An 18,571-nucleotide genomic window follows, 5' to 3' on the forward strand; every position below is an offset into this window, starting at 1 on the left:
CACACTGGAACACTGGACTGAGCTCCCAAAGTCCCAATGAGGAACAGAAGGAGGGAGAAGATGAGCAAGGAAGTCAGGACCAAGAGGGGTGCAACCACCACGGAGACAGTGGGACTGATCTATTGGGAGCTCACCAATGCCAGCTGGATTGTGACCCATTTTATTATTTTATATTTTATCATGAGGCTCGTGGTTTACTGGCAACATTCTGGCTGGCGGCTTGCATCTTTCTCCTGCGGCAGCTACATGGTGTCTCTCTGACTCCGCCTACTCTCTCTCTCTATCTTTTCCAGCCTGGCTATATCTTGTTAAGACATTGGCTCAAAGCAGCTTATTTATTAACCAATGGCAATAAAACATATTTACAGCATACAGAGGAAAACCACACATCAATGGCCTTTTTTTAAAATCATTTGTTAGTGCATGCACAAACACACACATACACACAATATGGGTCTATAAAATATATACATGAATACACACACATATATATGCAATAACAAGTAATATAGCATAACAAATATATTCCTAAACATTATCTGTGGCACAACGTTACTCATATGTATGTTTTCATGGCTGAACATTTGTGCTCTTCCCCAGGAATAACAGCGTCTCCCACTCCCACTAACACCTATAGTACGTTGAGTGGGAATGAAGACTCATAGGCTTTTCACCATGTGGTTTTGTCATGTCCATTGGTAATGTTCAGCTTTTCTTTGGGCTGTCATGTTGGTGAGTCTTTACATGTTGATGAGTTTCATTACATAAAGGAACTTATGTTCCCTGTTACTGTCGTGATGGGGCACAGAAAACAGATTCCAGATGGCCTTAGAAAAAAATGCAATGGGACAGGGTAGACAATAAATACTGGCAGTAAATCCCTTTTTATTGCTGACATTTTTGTACAGACATGTCAATATCATTTTTTTAATTTATATTCCTCCTCGCTTCTTTCCTATCTTCTCCCTCTGCTTTTCTGTGGAACACATTCCTTTATCCTCTGCTTTATGCTTCTCCCCTCTTCCACATGAACACTCTTTCCCTTCTCTGCCTCTTTCTACATTTTTACCTAATGTAACAGATGTATATACACGCACACACACACACACAGACACACACACACAATTCCACATGAATGCTCTTTCCCTTCTCTGCCTCTTTCTACATTTTTACCTAATGTAACAGATGTATACACACACACACACACACACACACACACACACACACACACACACACACACCTTCTCTCCAACCACAATACTAGATGATTACAAATGAGAGAATTCATTTGGTATTCATCTTCCGAATCTGACTCATTCCATTTAACAGTATGCTAGTTCAATCAATTTTGCTGAAAATGTCATAATTTCATGTTTCTTTAGGTTTGACTACAACTCTATCATATGTTTGTACCAAGTCTTAACATAGTACTTTTGACTTTTTTTTTCAGAAGCATAAAATCTCTCTTTATTAAGTTTATTTCCAAATAAATTTTCAAATGAAATTTTATATGATTCTTTAAAATATTCTTTTTTTTACTGTTTTTTTATTGAGAAAAGGAAAAAAAAGAAAAAAAGTTTCTGCCTCCCCCAGCCTCCCATTTCCCTCCCCCTCCTCCTACTCTTCTCCCCCTCCCCCTACTCCTCTACCCCTCCCTCTCCAGTCCAAAGAGCAGTCAGGGTTCCCTGTCCTGTGGAAAGTCCAAGGTCCTCCCCCCTCCGTCCATGTCTAGGAAGGTGAACATCCAAACTGGCTAGGCTCCCACAAAGCCAGAACATGTAGTAGGATCAAAACCCCGAGCCATTGTCCTTGGCTTCTCATCAGCTCTCATTGTTCGCCATGCTCAGAGAGACCGGGTTTATCCCATGCTTTTTCAGTCACAGTCCTGCTGGCCTTGGTGAGCTCCCAATAGATCAGCCCCACTGACTCAGTGGGTGGGTTTGACGTTTTTTATTGCCAATTGAAAGATTTGGGGGAAGTAAGATAATGATTTGGAGAGATTTCAGGTGGTACTGCGCTCTGAGCCTGAATTCTACAGCCTGAATATGTCAGAAGTCCTGAAGGATTCATGCACTTGGATAACCAGGAATCAGGTGAAACGGAGGCCCTTTCAAGACGCTGTTGATAAAGAAGTGGATTTGCAATAGGAGCATAGTCTAGACAGAGAAAAAGCCGAGACAACATAGGTGATAGTGCCATAACACAGACCTGCTCAGGAATTTCTAATAAGTATGATACAAAATGTCATTCAGATACTTATTAAGAATTGAGAAATTCAATAATATTTATGCATCGAGTACAATTCAATAATCATCTTAACAGTGTTTACAATGACTGTAATCTGACATTTTATGTGTGTGATAAAGTACATCTGAAAATTAGGAATAACTACTGAGCGCCAGAATTAATACAGCTTCATATCCTTAACAGTACAAATGAGACTAGCTTCCCATTTCATTAAAAGCATTGTATGTGAGGCACTCTTGTTCTGAAGTGTTTGGAATCTCAGCACTTTCACAGACACCATTGCTTCCCATAGCTGACAATGAAGGTTTCCTGGATCTTCAGGCAGTGCTGGAATTGTTCCACTTCACTGTGCTCCTACCATACATTATATCATGGTAATATAGTCTTTATACTGTGCTCAGAATAGCGGAATAACAGAATTTTAAATAGCATCTATGTGACTCACACAGACCAGAATGACTGAGTAATGAGGTGAGGGCAGCCTAAACTGTTCTTAAATGTTTACTTCCAAGTTCTATGTGGCAAAAAACATTTTGTGATAACACACATAAACAAATATTGAGCATTCATCTTCTGCAGCTGCAGATCTAATGTGGGTGTGATAGTGTTTAGACTTTTTTTTCAGATTTTGACAGTTCCATATGCTTGAGATAATCTTCTACAGAATATACAAAGTTTAAGAAAACATTTGTTGTTGGGTTTCTGTCCTGCCTTGTTTCTGTCCTCCCACCAGGTCCCACAGCCATTTAGCCCCAAAGAAATCACACAGAGGTCTATATTAATGATAAACTGATTGGCCCATTAGCTCAGGCTTTTTATTATCTCTTATAAGTTATATTAGCTCATTATTCTTGTCTATATTAGCCACATGGCTCACTACCTTTTTTGGCAGGGCAGGTCACATCTTGCTTCTTTTGTGTCTGGGCAGGACTAGAGAGGAAGCTTCCCTTTTTCCAGAATTCTCCTGTTCTCTTTGACCCACCTCTACTTCCTGTCTGGTTGTCCCGCCTTTACTTCCTGCCTGGCTACTGTCCAATCAGTGTTTATTTAAAACATAATTGACAGAATATAGACAGTTGTCCCACACCACTAACATTGATTTCTCTCTTTTATAAGAACTTGTTAAATCTACTTTACAAATGACAAATTATGCATTTGTTAAGCCATGGGTTCTATTGATTTGCAAGGAAATACATGTATAGTTATCATGTGATTAAATCGAGTGTTATCTGTGTGAGACCTTAAATTTTCCATATTTTATTAACATATGCAAAATGTAAAGACATCACTTATTTGACTGCTATGTAGATAATTCTTTGTATAAGAAATGTGTTGTAAAGCTGGACATAGGGACATAAGCCTAAAATCCACAGATCTGGGAGACTGGATAAAGGATCTTGAATTTCTGGTTAAGCCTATGCTACATAGCTCATAAAAGTGCATGTTTCTCTCCTGTTTCCAGCAGTGAGGTGGTGGTATAGAACTTAGCTGAAAAGTATTTTCTTGTTTAATGGTTGCATTTATGAGTATATTTCCCATCACTGAGTAAAGATAGGGAACAATCAATAAAATGACTAGGGATCTAGTAAACATTTTACTACATTTAATATTTTCTGATGAGTGGCCTATGTGGACTCTGTCAATGTTGATAGAAAAGCTTCTTGAAGCTTCATTTAGAAAGGGCAGGATCTCACAGACTACTGCCTGCTTTCATCGTGTTCTGCCCACAAAACAAAGGGTACTTCCCAAGACTGATTAGCCACAAAGTAACTTCAGAGAACCTAACTCCCAAGCTGAGGGACTTTGCTTTGTGTGTTAAACGTGCGAAACTTAGTGCTGAATGGTCCTCTGATGGAGGAAGGTCATTGGATAATAAAGAAACTGCTTGGCCCTGATAGGTTAGAACATAGATGGGTGGAGTAAACAGAACAGAATGCTGGGAGGAAGAGGAAGTGAGCTCAGACTCAATAGCTCTCCTCTCTAGGGTAGACACGATGAAGCTCCGACCCAGGATGGACGTAGGCTAGAATTTTCCTGGTAAGCACACCTTGGGGTGCTACACACATTAATAGAAATGGGTCAAGCAATGCTTAAAAGAATATAGTTTGTGTGTTATTATTTTGGGGCATAAGCTAGTTAGGCGGCCGGGAGCTGTGTGGCAGGAACGCAGCCCACAGCTCCTACTACAGTCTTCCTTCTGTATCCCTTTGTTCCTCAGTCTGTGAAAACGAAGTATAAAGGAATTTCAGAGTTGTTAAAATAGAAGTGCTGTCCCGAGGCTCTTCCAGCTCTGTCCTTTCTGATACTTCACACAGTGTTTGAATGTAAAGCACAATGAGAGAATTTGAATTTTTCAAAAGTCTACAATCATTGATCCCCAGAGAAAATATACATCGTCATGTAATTTATACAAAGGCAGCATTAGCAGCACAGAAATACTTATTTTTTTGCTTGATTTTTGTATGTCTAAAAGGGTGTTGAAGGACTTTGTGTCTAAAGGACTGTTACCTCCTTCACAGAACAGGTCAGTGAAATGATGCTGTAGAGATGAATGAACTCTTTAGAGAGAGAACTTTATGGAAGCAGATAGGAAACAATCGTCATCTTGAATTATGGTTTAAAATAAAATGTGCTTTCAAATAAAGTTTGAAAGATTTCTCATTGACTTTTTATTTTTTTGAAATTGTATTTTAATTTTATTTCTCCCTTCTCTAGACGTCTTCATATTAATGACCTCTTTTTATATATGTTATCATTGCATATAGGGCAAAAATAGTACTACATAGATAAATTACTATAGAATATATGCAATATATATGTATCTATATTTATTTATATAATACTAAATATAATGATTTTATTTCATATGTGTTACTTGTATATATTTGATCCTGGCTGATTGTTTAACACTGGGATAGCAATTGATGTGCTTTTTCCTGAAGAAAACACACCTCTTGTTCTCAGATTTATTCTCTCTACTACTTTGTTTAGGGTTGAAGCCTGATGGGCTTTCAGCCAACCATTATTATCTGTTCATCACTGTAGATGGAAGTTTCTGTTCCGCCTGATCCTGCAGCCATTCAACCCCAAAGAAACACACAGAGACTTCTATTAATGATAAAATGGTTGGCCTATTAGCTCAGGATTCTTGCTAACTAGCTCTTGTAACTTTAATTAACCCATGATTCTTGCCTATGTTTAGCCATGTGGCTTGGTATCTTTTCTCAGTAAGCCATCCTCGTTCTGCTTCCTCTGTGTCTGACTTATAACTCACACTCTGTCTTTCCTCTTTCCAGAATTCTCTTAGTCTGGCTATCTCTCCTTTACTTCTTGCCTGGCTACTGGCCAATTAGTGATTCATTAAACTAATGTGACTGACAAATCTTTAAGTGTACAAGATAATTATTCCACATTTCCCCTTGTTTTTCATTTTCAAAACAAAAACTCTAAGTGTAATCTTCTATGTTTAACTTTTTTCCTGATCGTTTTCTATAACTACTTTCAACCAATACTCTAAGCAAAGACAAACACCCATAATCCATTTGGGGGGGCGGGAATGTGGGCATAGTTTTCTAAGATACTTCCTGCTGATTATGAATGCTGATAATCTTATGAGGACCCAAAGAAAATTTAGGATTATGGTCAAATCATGACTGGAGAATTCTGTGAGGCTGGATTATCTAAGGCTTGAGGCTGTTCTGGATATAGAACTCAGAGGAAACTGCAACAGGGGTGCTTTGGATACATCGATTTAATCTACATGGGAAGTATAAAAAGACAACATCTCCTGAATAAATTGGGAGTGTGGGGACCATGGGAGAGGGTTGAAGGGGTGGGCAGACAAAGGGAGGGGAGCAGAGAAAAATGTATAGCTTAATAAAATAAAATGAAAAATAAACAGAAAAACATCTGAAACCTGTTAATCGTGGATTATGAAGCCTGTGAAAGAGGCACACCTGTCTGTACTTTTAGCGGGAAACTTTACTAATGAACTACCACTAGTGTACTACTCAAACTCCACCAGATAGATCTGAGAGGGAGAAGTAAATGATCGAATGTATGACAGCTGTTCCAGCTCTCTCAGCAATTCCAATCTCTCTGTGTTCTTTGGGGTCACAAGTCCCAGAAGCAGTACTGATGTGGGTGGACCTCTGTATATATGTTGCTGTTATTGGTTGATGAAGAAAGTTTATTTGGCTAATGACTTAGCATGGTAAAACCAGGCGGGAAATCTGAACAGATAGAGTGAGAGAGTAGGAAGAGTTGAGGAGAAGCAATGTAGCCGCCAAAGGAGTAACATACCTCACCAGTAAGCCACAGCCTGTGGCAATACAGATTAATAGAAATAGGTTAATAATTAGCATTAGCAAGTAAGAAGCCTATGATATTGACCAAACAATTGTAACTGATAGTAAGCCTCAGTCAGAGTGGTTATTTTATAACTGGCTGAGAGAACTAGCTAGCAGGTCTCATGGGTGAAGAGAAAACCAGTCAATTGTGATTCCGTGGGATGGAGAAAAGTCTTCTGCCTACACAGTGCTTACCTTTAGCTGCCAACTTTTCTGCGTAGCCGGGAGTTGGGGAAATTGGCTTATCTGTCTTGGCAGGATGGAAGCAGCAATTTTCCCCATATTGTGTTGTCCAGTCCAGTCAGGGTCTAGTCAGTTGAGGTGAAAGGAAACTTTTTGTTGTTTGGCTGGCTTTGTCGCAAGCCTCCAGGTGGAAGTTCTTCTGCAGCAAGCCATCTTCTTGCTTCAGATTTGGTATGCTACAGGAGCTGGAATGTCTCTCCATCATAAGAATTTACTATTATTATTATTAAATGCCATACTCTTAGATCTGTAAAGGCACCTTAGGATCAGGGTACCATTCCATGTCAGGTGTATGTAAATTAGACATACAAGTTAAATTTGGACAAACAGTTTATACAATCAGTCACTGCTTACCAATGTTATTAGAGGCAAGAAGATGAGAAGGAATATTACAGTCCCTAGTTTTCAGCCGTGGTCCTGAAACCTAGAAAAAATAAATTGCAGTGGTGCAGGTGGAGGCTGAGAGTCAGCAAGGTGAGAGAAAGCCAAGAAGGAGCAGAAGAGAAGGGCTCAAATCCTTTGAACTCATAGTGGCCCAAAATCCGTGTGAGACTATATGCGGTCTGAGTACGCACCTACAGGCGGGGTACCTGAGAAGATATTCCAGGGCCCATCTGTACATGATTGATCCCTCCAGTTAATTTTGGATCCCAGGACCCTTCTGGTTTCTATAAAAAGATGAGCAGGTCACACCCACAGAACAGGTTGGGGCTATCGTCTTCAGTTCAGCTTTGCCTCCAGGTGCCAGGAGCACTCTATTGTTCTGTGTACTATTGTTTTTGTTTCTTCTTTTGTTTGTCCTCATTCTGCTTTACAAGATTGATGCTGATAATACGGCACAGACTCAAAGCATGGCTCTTTTGACGTTGATACTGAATCACTTTGGGGGGTTTGGGTCTAAAAAGGGGTATATTTTCCTGGAAGGGATGAAGCAAGCAATCTTTACCTGCCTTAAGCATTTCTTTTAAAAGAGAAATGTTCTTGGTTCATAGCACATGGGCAACATGGCAGTCAGGGCCGGGTTTGCCCTGGCAGGTCATATTAGCACTAGTATGCTTTTATGGATGGGGTGACTGGGCTATTCAGCCTCGTTGTGACAATGTAGCAATGCTGGCAGCCACAGCTTGCAAAGGGCAGATGTGCCCAGTAGGATTTCAAGTGTTAAACAGAGTATCTGGGGTTAATTACTTTGGCTAGAAACATTAACAATCTTTTGCCCCCATGATGCACGCAACCCTGTTGCCATGCTGGTGGGCCGTGGCCTTCCCTGGGAGTTGCCCTCCTCAACTGCTGTCCAAACCTGGTTCAAGGTCTGGCTATCTGGTTTCTAAGTTACAGTGAGCATGTTGTGATGCAGAACAGGCTGTTACAGCTCCCCGGATGTGTGGGGTATGCTTTTGTCATTCAGATACCATGGATTATAAACGTTATTTAAAAGGGTTGCATGCTTCATGCTGCTGCAGGTTTTTATGTGTTGATAGAAATATAAAGTTATTTGACCATATTAGGTTAATTCTGGTTAAAAATTTTTTATTGGTCTTGCTAAAAATTTTGTCTATTTCTCAAGAAAGTTATGCATGCTTGTTTTGTTGGAAAGTTTAGTCTGTGTTTCCTGGTGAGTTCATGAGCTTTGTTGCAAGCATGGAGCTGAAACAGAAATGCTTTGGGTATTTTTACTGTCTCTGTCACCTACTGCTGTTGTGGTCACATTTATGGGCATGGCTCAGAATTTATCTCTGCGTATATCTCGTCACTGGATTCAGGGTAGCAGGATTTCAGATGTCTTTAAATGTTAAAACTGTTTTATGTCTTTCTTTATTAAAAAGCTGGCTCTAGAATTGGATTATGGCTCTTTCTTTGCTAAATGCAGGCATGCCTATTTAAAAGTTTCCTCTATGTTACTCTGCCAGTTGAGCCCCTGACACAGTGACAAGGGAAAGAAAACAAAGCAGCACAGACAAAATAAAATTTTGGACTTGGTTTATGTAAGCATTATCTGTTTTAAAATCTATGAGTTTCTTTTGTTATATATGGTTAAAATCTATTAAAATTAAATAGTACTAATTAAAATGTCAAAACTTGTAACAGTAAAAATTGACAATTTAAAATCCATACACAGGAAACTTTAAAGGAACCCTATGACATGATTCTAATTTGGATTGCCACCAATTTTTAGTCAGTCTCATGGCTGTTTGCCATTTCGCTGGAGTAAAAAAAAAAAAGATGGATGGCATGATTTGACCACCATATTGATTAGAGAAGACTGTGTAAAATGGACCTGACTAGGAGACAACAACAGATCTCCAAAATAACTTAATTTGGGATAGGTTTTTATAAGACAATTCATGACTTGTCCAAAAAAACAAGGTTTATAAGAAAAATAAGATTTAAAATAGTAAAGCTGCACCTCAATGCTTTTATACTCAAAAATGTACTTTGTTCTGCCAGCTAAACATTGTAATTTAAATGTCACACAGGTAATACTGATTTTAAGGACATGAAGGGATCATTGAAAACAGCCGGGGCTTGCAAATATAAGGCAGGACTCAAGTCCCAAAGAATGTGCAATTGCAAGTATGGACCTTAGCAGTTTTAGAAATGCCAGTGCCAGGTGATAGTCACCAGAAGCACCAGGAACAATGAAATGGAACAGGCTATGTATTGGTTATTGAGGGTGGGTACTTTATTTTTGATATTTCAGGAGGGCATTTAAGGCATATAGTCATCCTCCTGGATATTAACCTTCATCAGGCGATGAAAGGAGACAGAGACAGAGACCCACATTGGAGCACGGGACTGGAATCCCAAGGTCCAAATCGGGAGCAGAAGGAGAGAGAGCACGAGCAAGGAACTCAGGACCGCAAGGGGTGCACCCACACACTGAGACCATGGGGATGTCCTATCGGGAACTCACCAAGGCCAGCTGGACTGGGTCTGAAAAAACATGGGACAAAACTGGAGATGTTAAATTTTTTAAGAACATTTTAAAAATAAATAAATTTATAAGGCTATGAGACAAATTAAATATTTTATATTGTTAATATTTGGACTTAAGAGACTAAAAATTAGGGTCACAGCCATTATCATCAAATGCTAACCAGAAACAGATGTTCATTTATTAATATTATTATTATTAATTATTATTATTATTATTATTATTATTATTATTATTATTATTATTTTGGTAATGCAGAAAGATAATGACCGAAGTAGTCTGGCAAATGGCTTGGAACAATTTCTCAACCCATTGAGGCTTGACCCTTAGTGGGTTAAAAAGACCTTTTGACAGGTGAAGCCTAGGATCACATGAATGTCAGATGCTTGCATCAAGATTTATAACAATGACAAACTGTAGTTGTAAAATTGCAACAAGAACAATTTTCTAATGGGGGGGGATAAACACAACATGGGAAACTATATTCAAAGGCCAAAGCATTTAAAAAGTTGAGAACAAGTGGCTTATAAAATGTCTCCCCTTATTTAAGGACTATTCAGGCTTAAAACTATGTGTCTAGCCTTCTTATCCTTGCTAACTTTGCTAAGCTTAAGTGATTTGGATAAACTGACTCATATAAGTCTTTTATGTTTCACTAAAAAGAGCTTCAATTCAAAATCATTATTTTTAAAAACTAAACCTGACAGAAATGTAATATAAAGTTCTAGTTTTATAAAAGCTGCTAAATTATTTATTGTAGAAGGTTAAAAAAGACAAGTTAATAGCTATCCTAATAATGATCAAGTTTGTTAATTGTTGCCAAGCTAAGTACTGCTGATAAAATTAATGACAGGGATAAATATTACTTAGTTCTCTGAGCCAGCATGCACTGTGGTATGCTAATAGGTATCACAGTTAACCAATTATCCCGAATTTCTCATGGACCTGACAGGGACCAACCTTTAAATTCAATTTTAAGAATGTGGTTGGTTACTTCTGTTACATTTGTGCCAGTATCGAACTAGTGGACATATCTTGTAAGTGGGTTGTTATTGTAGCTCATGGGCAATGTAACCGAGTGTCATTGATGCCCGCTTTTTTCCTCCAGTAACATGTATAGCACATTCCAGCATTAAGAATGAACCAGTAGAGAAGAAACTTTCAGTTAAATATGAGCTACATTTCTCAACATTCAATGACATGAGTTAACAGTGTCTTCAGAAGCAGAGATTTGGCATAAGATTGTAAGGAGGGAGACAATAGTATTTGCAATAGTTTGTAATGTTTAATGTTTTCTATGGATCTCATTTGTTCAAGCACTCAAAATTTAAAAATGCATTTCTGGTACTGGTCATTTTGGTTTGTAGCATATAATGTTTAGTTGTGATATTGCTGAGATCGCTTCCCTCCTACCCCATTATACAACTCCATATAAATGCCCTTTAAATATGTATATATTCAAAGAAGTGTCCTACAATACATGGCTTCAAAATGGTTTTTCTAAAGGTCTTTAATGTTAGCTATTCTTCCTCATATGTCCTTCTTTACCTGCCATCCGATCCCTATCTATTAATCTCCCTATTCTAACTTTCCTTTTATAATTTTATTAAACTCTATTCACAAGTGTTTGAATTTTAAAAGACCACGAGACTTTAAAGTTATACTATATTTTGTATTGTCATGCTAACATGTCATAATGGAGATAAAACAGAAAAACATAATAATATAACAAATATATAACTATATTAAATAAAATATAATAAATATATAAATAATATAATAATTAATAAAGTAAAAATATAATAAATATAATGCAATAAATCTAATAATAATATATTTGTGTGAAATGTAGGCAAGGGTTCCATTGTGGTAGTTAGTTTTTGTTAATTTAAAGCAAACTAGATATACTTGGAAAAAAGGAACCACAATTAAGGATGCCTCCAAAAGATTGGTTTGTCGGAATGTGTATAGGTTATTTTATTGGTAAACGGTTGATATGGGACAACTCAGACCACCATGGGCAAAGTCATTCCTGCGCAGGTAATCTTTTATTGTATCAGAAAGCAGGCTGAGCAAGACATGGAGAGCAAACCACTAGGCGGCACTTCTCCATGGCCTCTTTTTAAATGTCTGCTTCCAGATTCTTAGCTTAAGTTGCTGCAACCCTTTAATACAGTGCCTCATGTTATGATGACCCCCAAAATAAAATTTTTTGTTGCTGCTTCAACCACACCTTTGCTGCTTTTTATGAATCATAATGTAATTTTTTCATATGCATGATACCTGATATAAGACCCCCATGAAAGGGCCTTTCAGTCCCCAAGGGGGTTGTAGCCCACTGGTTGAGAACCAGTCCTATAAACAGAATAAACCCTTTCCTTCTCAAGTTTCATTTGGTCAGTAGTTTAGCATAGCAATTTTTAAAAAGGCTGACCAAAATCTATGAAATTATAAACGAAAAAAATTATTAATAAAAATCCTTAACCATAGACTAAGTAAACACAATAGACATTTACATCTTCAATCCAGTTAACTATGAAATAAACATTCATATCAGAACCTTATGTAACATTTTTTGTAACAATAAATCATATTTTAACATAATTTAGGGCTTCATATATGTAATAAAATGAAATATTGCTTCCTACCTTATTAGGTCATTATGAAATATGAGCTAGAAATCAAAAGTAATAGGAGACATACTAGCTAAAAGATATTGAAAAATATGTTATTCAAAGAAGAGTAGTCAAAAAATAAATCAGAGAGAAAACTTTTAATATTCTAATCCTTTTTAATTTTAAGAATTCCTAGAAAATTGAAACAAATTATCAGAACTTTTGAGATACAATAAAAGTGGTCTTAAGACCATAGGTTATAGCTTTGGGTGCATACACTAAGCAATCAGACCTTGTAAGAATCTAATAATGCCCTTCAATATATTAGGAAAATAGGAATAAACACAGTTGAAATAACAGAGATCACAGAAAAATTCATGAAATTAATGCAATGTAGTCTATAGGAATACAAAGAATCAATTAAAGGTAGTTGGTCCTTTGAAAGTAAATACAATTGAAAATTACTAGGCTAAATCAGAAAGAGAAAGTGAAAAATCAATTTCTATGATGAACATCAATGCAAAAATTATTGAAGAACTTTCTAATCGAACACACACTTTTGGCCATGATGAACATTGATGATGTATTAGTTACTTATTACTTGTTGCAACAAAATACGTTAGAAAAGTGTCTTGGGGAAACTAATTTAGATTTCCAGTCTCATAGCTTATGTTCATCATGGAAAGGGAGAAGGTGTGGCTGTCCCAATTGAATCCACCTACTGTCAATAACTTGAAAAGTTAAGACACACAGTAGCCTCTCAGGTACTCTAACACTAACACACATTGATATATCTGTAGAACCTTGGAAGAAGACATTGTTACACCTCAGAGTGTTTTGCTTTTTATTCCTGCAAAACCAGTACCATGAGTGATGCAGCCAAGTTCTAATGCTAACTCATGATGGAGCCTGGATCAAATTTTAATCTGTTTCTGGCTGTCAATTCTGAGAAAATACTTCCTAGTGATTTGTTTGGAGAGATTGGAAGGCCGTCAGTGGTTTCTCAAATTAAACACTCTTCTGTCAAATTGACTTGCATTTTCAGAAGATTAAGTTGATTGATGGGGCCTTGCCCTCAATACCTTTCCTCTGGTATTGTTGAAGTTACCCACTTCTCTTTAATGGTGTTAATCTCTTTAAATATCACAGCTATTTTCACAAAACTAGCCTTTTTGTAAACTTTAAGCTACCTCAAGACAATTCATTTCTCCCTTTTGAATTCAGATTCCTATTTTTTAACTCAGTGTATTGTTCTGAATTAGCACCTCCATTAAAAAATTGACTAAAGTAATTATCATTAATAGTCATATTTTCATAAGCCTGGAGAATTCTGACTCTGTCTTTCTTCATTTAGGATGATAGTGTTCACAGTTTTTTAAAAAATTACATGTATCAACTCCAGAAAGTCTGATTCTGTTCTTATTCAGTGTTTATTACACATGTGTACTTATTTTTGTAAACTCTTTATATTCTGGGTCAACTTAACTTTTTAATATGATTAATTACACAAATTCAGTTTTTAATGCTAAATAGTGCTGCATTCTTAGATTGAACTCCACCTGATCAAGAGGTAGTATCTTTACATATTTTGGCATTTTATTTATTTAAGCACATTTAAGAATGGTTCACCCGTGTGCATGCTGTCTGCCAGTGAAGCTCTTCTCCCTGGTGATTCAGTTTTCCTAATTCTCTAGCAAGGCTCTCTTCTTTACTCTAAAAAATATTCTACTCATGCCATTATACCTTTCTGTTATATTAATTCTGTTTAAATAATTTTATGATTTGATATTTCTTTGCTGAGTGTTTATACCATTTCAATTGAATTTATACAAATGTAACTTTTTGTCAGATATTTTAAAGGTAATTTCATAGTCCTTCTCATACCATTCTAAAAGGCGGTTTCCCTTGTCATGAACTGGTTAAGTTCTCTTTCAACCGTTATTGTTTTGTTTTAAATAATTTTTACTTCATCTTCACTAACTTTTTAGAATTGTGTTAGTTAATTGTTAAAGAAGATCCTATCTTATTTCCCTATTTTTTTAAGTTTGGAATTAACTGTTAATTCACAGGTCTGGCTATGGATCCTTTTAGACTATGTAGTAAAGAATCTACTTGCAACGTTTTGTTCTGGTTGATTGATCTTTTTCTCACAGGAAATCCAACCAGTTTCTGCTTTTTTAGCCTGAAGAGATGAGAGAGCTTTCCAGATCAGCGTCCTGGTGTCACTAATTAGGGAAGGGTTGTTTTAGCTGGAGGTTTCCCTTCAGTCAGCCCTTGCACTGAGGGAGGGGGCAAGTTGATGCTAATGGTGAACCTTATTTACCATCCTAGGTTTTTTCTTCAGGGAGTTTCAGGATGAGAAACTTTGACCTCTGTTCTGGTTGCACAGTCTCTCTGTTTGTGAAAGAGGATTAAGGGAACACCAAGAAATCCCCAACATGAAAGAGATCGTCCGTTGATGAGCAATTCATGTTTTTGTGTTTATTTTAACCACTTCTTCATTAAAGATTCCTAGATCTATCTGTGGTGCACATCAAAATTTATAATCATACCCATGTTTGTGAGATTTGCTACAACTACATTGTGACTTACACTTCTCCGACTCAGCCTTTCCTTCTTTTCTTACCTTGATTTTCCACTGGTTACCTTTTATTGCATAGATTTTTAGGCTAATCACAACTGTTTCAGCTGAGAAAACTTGACCTACTTCTTCTATAATTTCAAATGCTGAAAATTACTGATGATCCCAAATACTTTTGTTTTCTCAGATTTTCAGGAAAAAGAAAAGCTTTAGTAAAATTTCAAGGAAGGGTTTTTGTGAGTTGATGAAGCTTTACAAAAATTCTCTGGTCTATACCAGCAATATCATTTTCCTTTTACCATCAAAGATTACTCAGTTTTACACTATAAAAGAGATACCAAATAAATAGCAAGTAAATTAACAGATATACTGGCTCCAAAATTACTCAACGTCTGCAATTCCGTATACCCTATGATCTCATCTCTAACACTGCCTAATTTAAACTTGACTCAAGAGGTGCTCCGTGGATGTGACTGAGAGATTTGCAGTACAGCTTATAACACTGCAGCAAAAGGACGTGTTGGGTCTATGACAGCATTCTTGGGGAAATTATCCTTTTATCTTTTCGCGGTGTTTCTAGTAACAAGGGAAAACCAAGAGGTGGGAAAACAATCAATATTGCCCAGGACTGATAATTATAAGAAATTGTGTAACTAAGGATGGCTACATTCTTTTCATCTTTTCTGTTTGCAGGTCCAGGTTCTCCGGAACGCTGGGGAGGAAGTGACGCTGACAGTGTCGTTTTTAAAAAGGGCACCTGCTTTCCTCAAGCTCCCACTGAATGAAGACTGCGCATGTAAGCATTTGTAGAGTGGAGTGAGGAATCCCAGCACTGCGTTTACTCTCTTCCCCCTCTTCTTTCCGACCAGTAGTTGGCATTTTTTTTTCATAGAGTACAATATGATATATTAATACATGGACATGCATATTGCATGTAGTCACCAAATCATGTGGAATTAGCTTCTCTTGCAAGACAAGAGTTTATAATTTCTGTATGTTGAAAATATTCACACCTCTGCTTTCTGGTAATAATGAAATTACCCACACTGCTTTCCCCTGCATTTTCATTTACACCCAGCATTTTACTGTGCTCTATCTGATTCTTAGCATTCTTATTTCTTTGGAATAAATGCATTTTCAGAACATTTTTACATTATTTAAAACAATTTTTTCTTCTTGTTGAGGTTTTCCTTTCTCTTCCTCTTGCCCTCTCTCCCTCTATTCCTCTCTCTCCCGCTATTCCTTTCTCTCTCTCTCTCTCTCTCTCTCTCTCTCTCTCTCTCTCTCTCTCTCTCTCTCCACACCTATGGTCACATGCCAAGTTCTGGTATTGGTGTAAGTCAAATTTCTTTGTGTTTTATTTTCAAATTTTATATTATCATCGAAAATAATTATTCACGGTCGTTTTGGAACAGCACGACATTGTAACCTGTAAGATGTTATGTTTTTGTCTCTTGCAGGTGCTCCAAGTGACCAAAGCAGTGGTACCTCTTCTCCTCTTTGTGACAGTGGCTTGCATCTCAACTACCATCCAAACAACACAGTAAGACAGCTGGATACAGTTGAAACTAATAAGGATGGCCTAAGAGCAGAATATACCTGTATTTGTGGTTTGTTAACACCATTATTTTTTTCTGAAAAAGCTGTACTTCTTGGTGACATCTCTAAGATCTAAGTGATAAGATGAGCCAGAAGGAAAAACCAACAGCCAGGTTTTTTGTGCATGACATTTTTAAATCAGGTGTGCCTTATTAGTCCTCTGGACGTGCTGGAGACTGGACTAGGACAAGAAGAGGAATAGAATCATATATTATTTCAGAGATTTGCACGCCATATAGAGTTTCAGGAGCTACATGATTTGACAGGATTTTTGACTTTTATTTTAATACCAGTTAGGTAAATATTTCTGTCATTTGTTATTTTTTTATGATCTTTAACCATATCATGAAACTACTACAAATAGAGAAAATTTTAGCATATAAATTATGATAAGGAACATCGAATATCAAACTGTGCGTTCAATAAAACATGCATTAGCACTCTAGTTTTATTGAATTTAATTAAATTTTTAGTGGTGAATTTTCCACATTTGTTTTTGAATAAATTAGCTATCTTTATTAAATACTTCTAAAATTTCTTATTTTAGTATTCAAAACACATGTTCTAAAGAAAAGAAAACTAGTCACTCTGATTATATGTAGACTTAAATATGAACTAGCCTTGCCGACCTTCAGTACATATTAATTTTTCTGATCTCCAATAAAGCACTATTCATCCGATATTAAAAACGTTCATTTAATTAAGGAATTTTATTTCAAAAGAAGCTTCTGAAAATTTGCAAGTCCAAACAAATTTTGTTGTTCCTGATTACACTGACCTTATTCCATAGCTAGATGACATAGGTTTTCCAGGTTAATTACCATATTTATTTTGTAATGAGAAACATTTTTATAACTTGTAATATAGCATGAAAGAAAATATTTTCCAGTTTTTTATCACTATATTATTTGTCAACAATTAGGAGTTTCATTATAATGTTTCCATACATGTATATGACATTCCATGGTTACACATACACATACACACACACGTATACGTTTCTCTATCTATCATCTATCTATCTATCTATCTATCTATCTATCTATCTATCTATCTATCTATCTATCTGGGACTCTATAACATTTTATTATCCTGTTCGCCACTGATTTTTATTATTATATATTTATAATCTTCTATCTTTTTTCCTTTCCTACCCCAGATGCCATATATGAGAAAAAAATATATGCAAAATTTTTTTCATTTTGTGTGAGACCAGATAAAGCCCAAACTACTGATCTTCTAATGTTACCAGGATCTGAGTGATTTAAAACTCTAATTTTCAAGTGAGCAAAAAAATTACACATACAGAAGCAGTGATCTGATCAATACAAATGACAAATGTCTTGCGTTGTCCAATCAACGTGTGTGTGTGTGTGTGTGTGTCTGTCTTTCTGTCTGTCTGTGTTACTTGGTTGGATCCAGGGCTTCTTTATGTTAGGCAAGTAATAAGTGATATTACACTGAGTTTCCCTGGCCCCATTTGTTAACACATACACACACGCACACACACACACACACACGCACACACGTGCACGCACGCACACACACATTTATAAATTGTTGCTCACCATTGTTTCCTTGGTGCCCATTATCCTCATTTATTGTGCTTATGCTGGTGATGTGAACAGCTGTGTCCTTTCATAGCTGATCGCTCTTTTCAAGTGTTTCCCTGAGAGTCACGGGCCCCTGAAGTGAGTTCAGGTTTTCTGTGTGATTTGAGCAGGGGAAGGAACAAGAATGGCTTTCTCTAGATGATCAGCAGAGGAGGTGGAACAAATATTTCGACAAGATGTTGGCTATAAAGCCTAAGCTTCCTCCAGTCTTCCAGGTTTCCTCTGAGATTCCCCATTAGTCATGTTCAGAAGACAGGAAACCCACCTCATCCACTTCAGCCCTGAAGAAAGGTGCTTGTTCATGTTCTTAATGTAGATTTTGTCTGAAGTCCTTTATCTCCTCTGCAGTAATGGGAAGCAGAGAAGTCAGGATGAAAGGCTTAAGAGAA

At 36.9% G+C, this 18,571-nt stretch overlaps 1 protein-coding gene across 4 annotated transcripts in view; it reads left to right on the forward strand.

The window, feature by feature from the left end:
* Window positions 1-18,571, forward strand: part of Sntg1 (syntrophin gamma 1) — a 400,484-nt gene that overhangs the window by 273,261 nt on the left and 108,652 nt on the right. For all 4 annotated transcript variants that reach the window (XM_005362238.2, XM_026786566.1, XM_026786567.1 and 1 more), the window contains 2 exons: window positions 15,664-15,766; window positions 16,431-16,513. In XM_005362238.2, coding sequence (XP_005362295.1) covers window positions 15,664-15,766; window positions 16,431-16,513 — 186 coding nt within the window. The remainder of the gene's footprint in view (window positions 1-15,663; window positions 15,767-16,430; window positions 16,514-18,571) is intronic.

This window comes from Microtus ochrogaster, linkage group LG5 (assembly GCF_000317375.1).
Source record: "Microtus ochrogaster isolate Prairie Vole_2 linkage group LG5, MicOch1.0, whole genome shotgun sequence".
NCBI lineage: Eukaryota > Metazoa > Chordata > Mammalia > Rodentia > Cricetidae > Microtus > Microtus ochrogaster.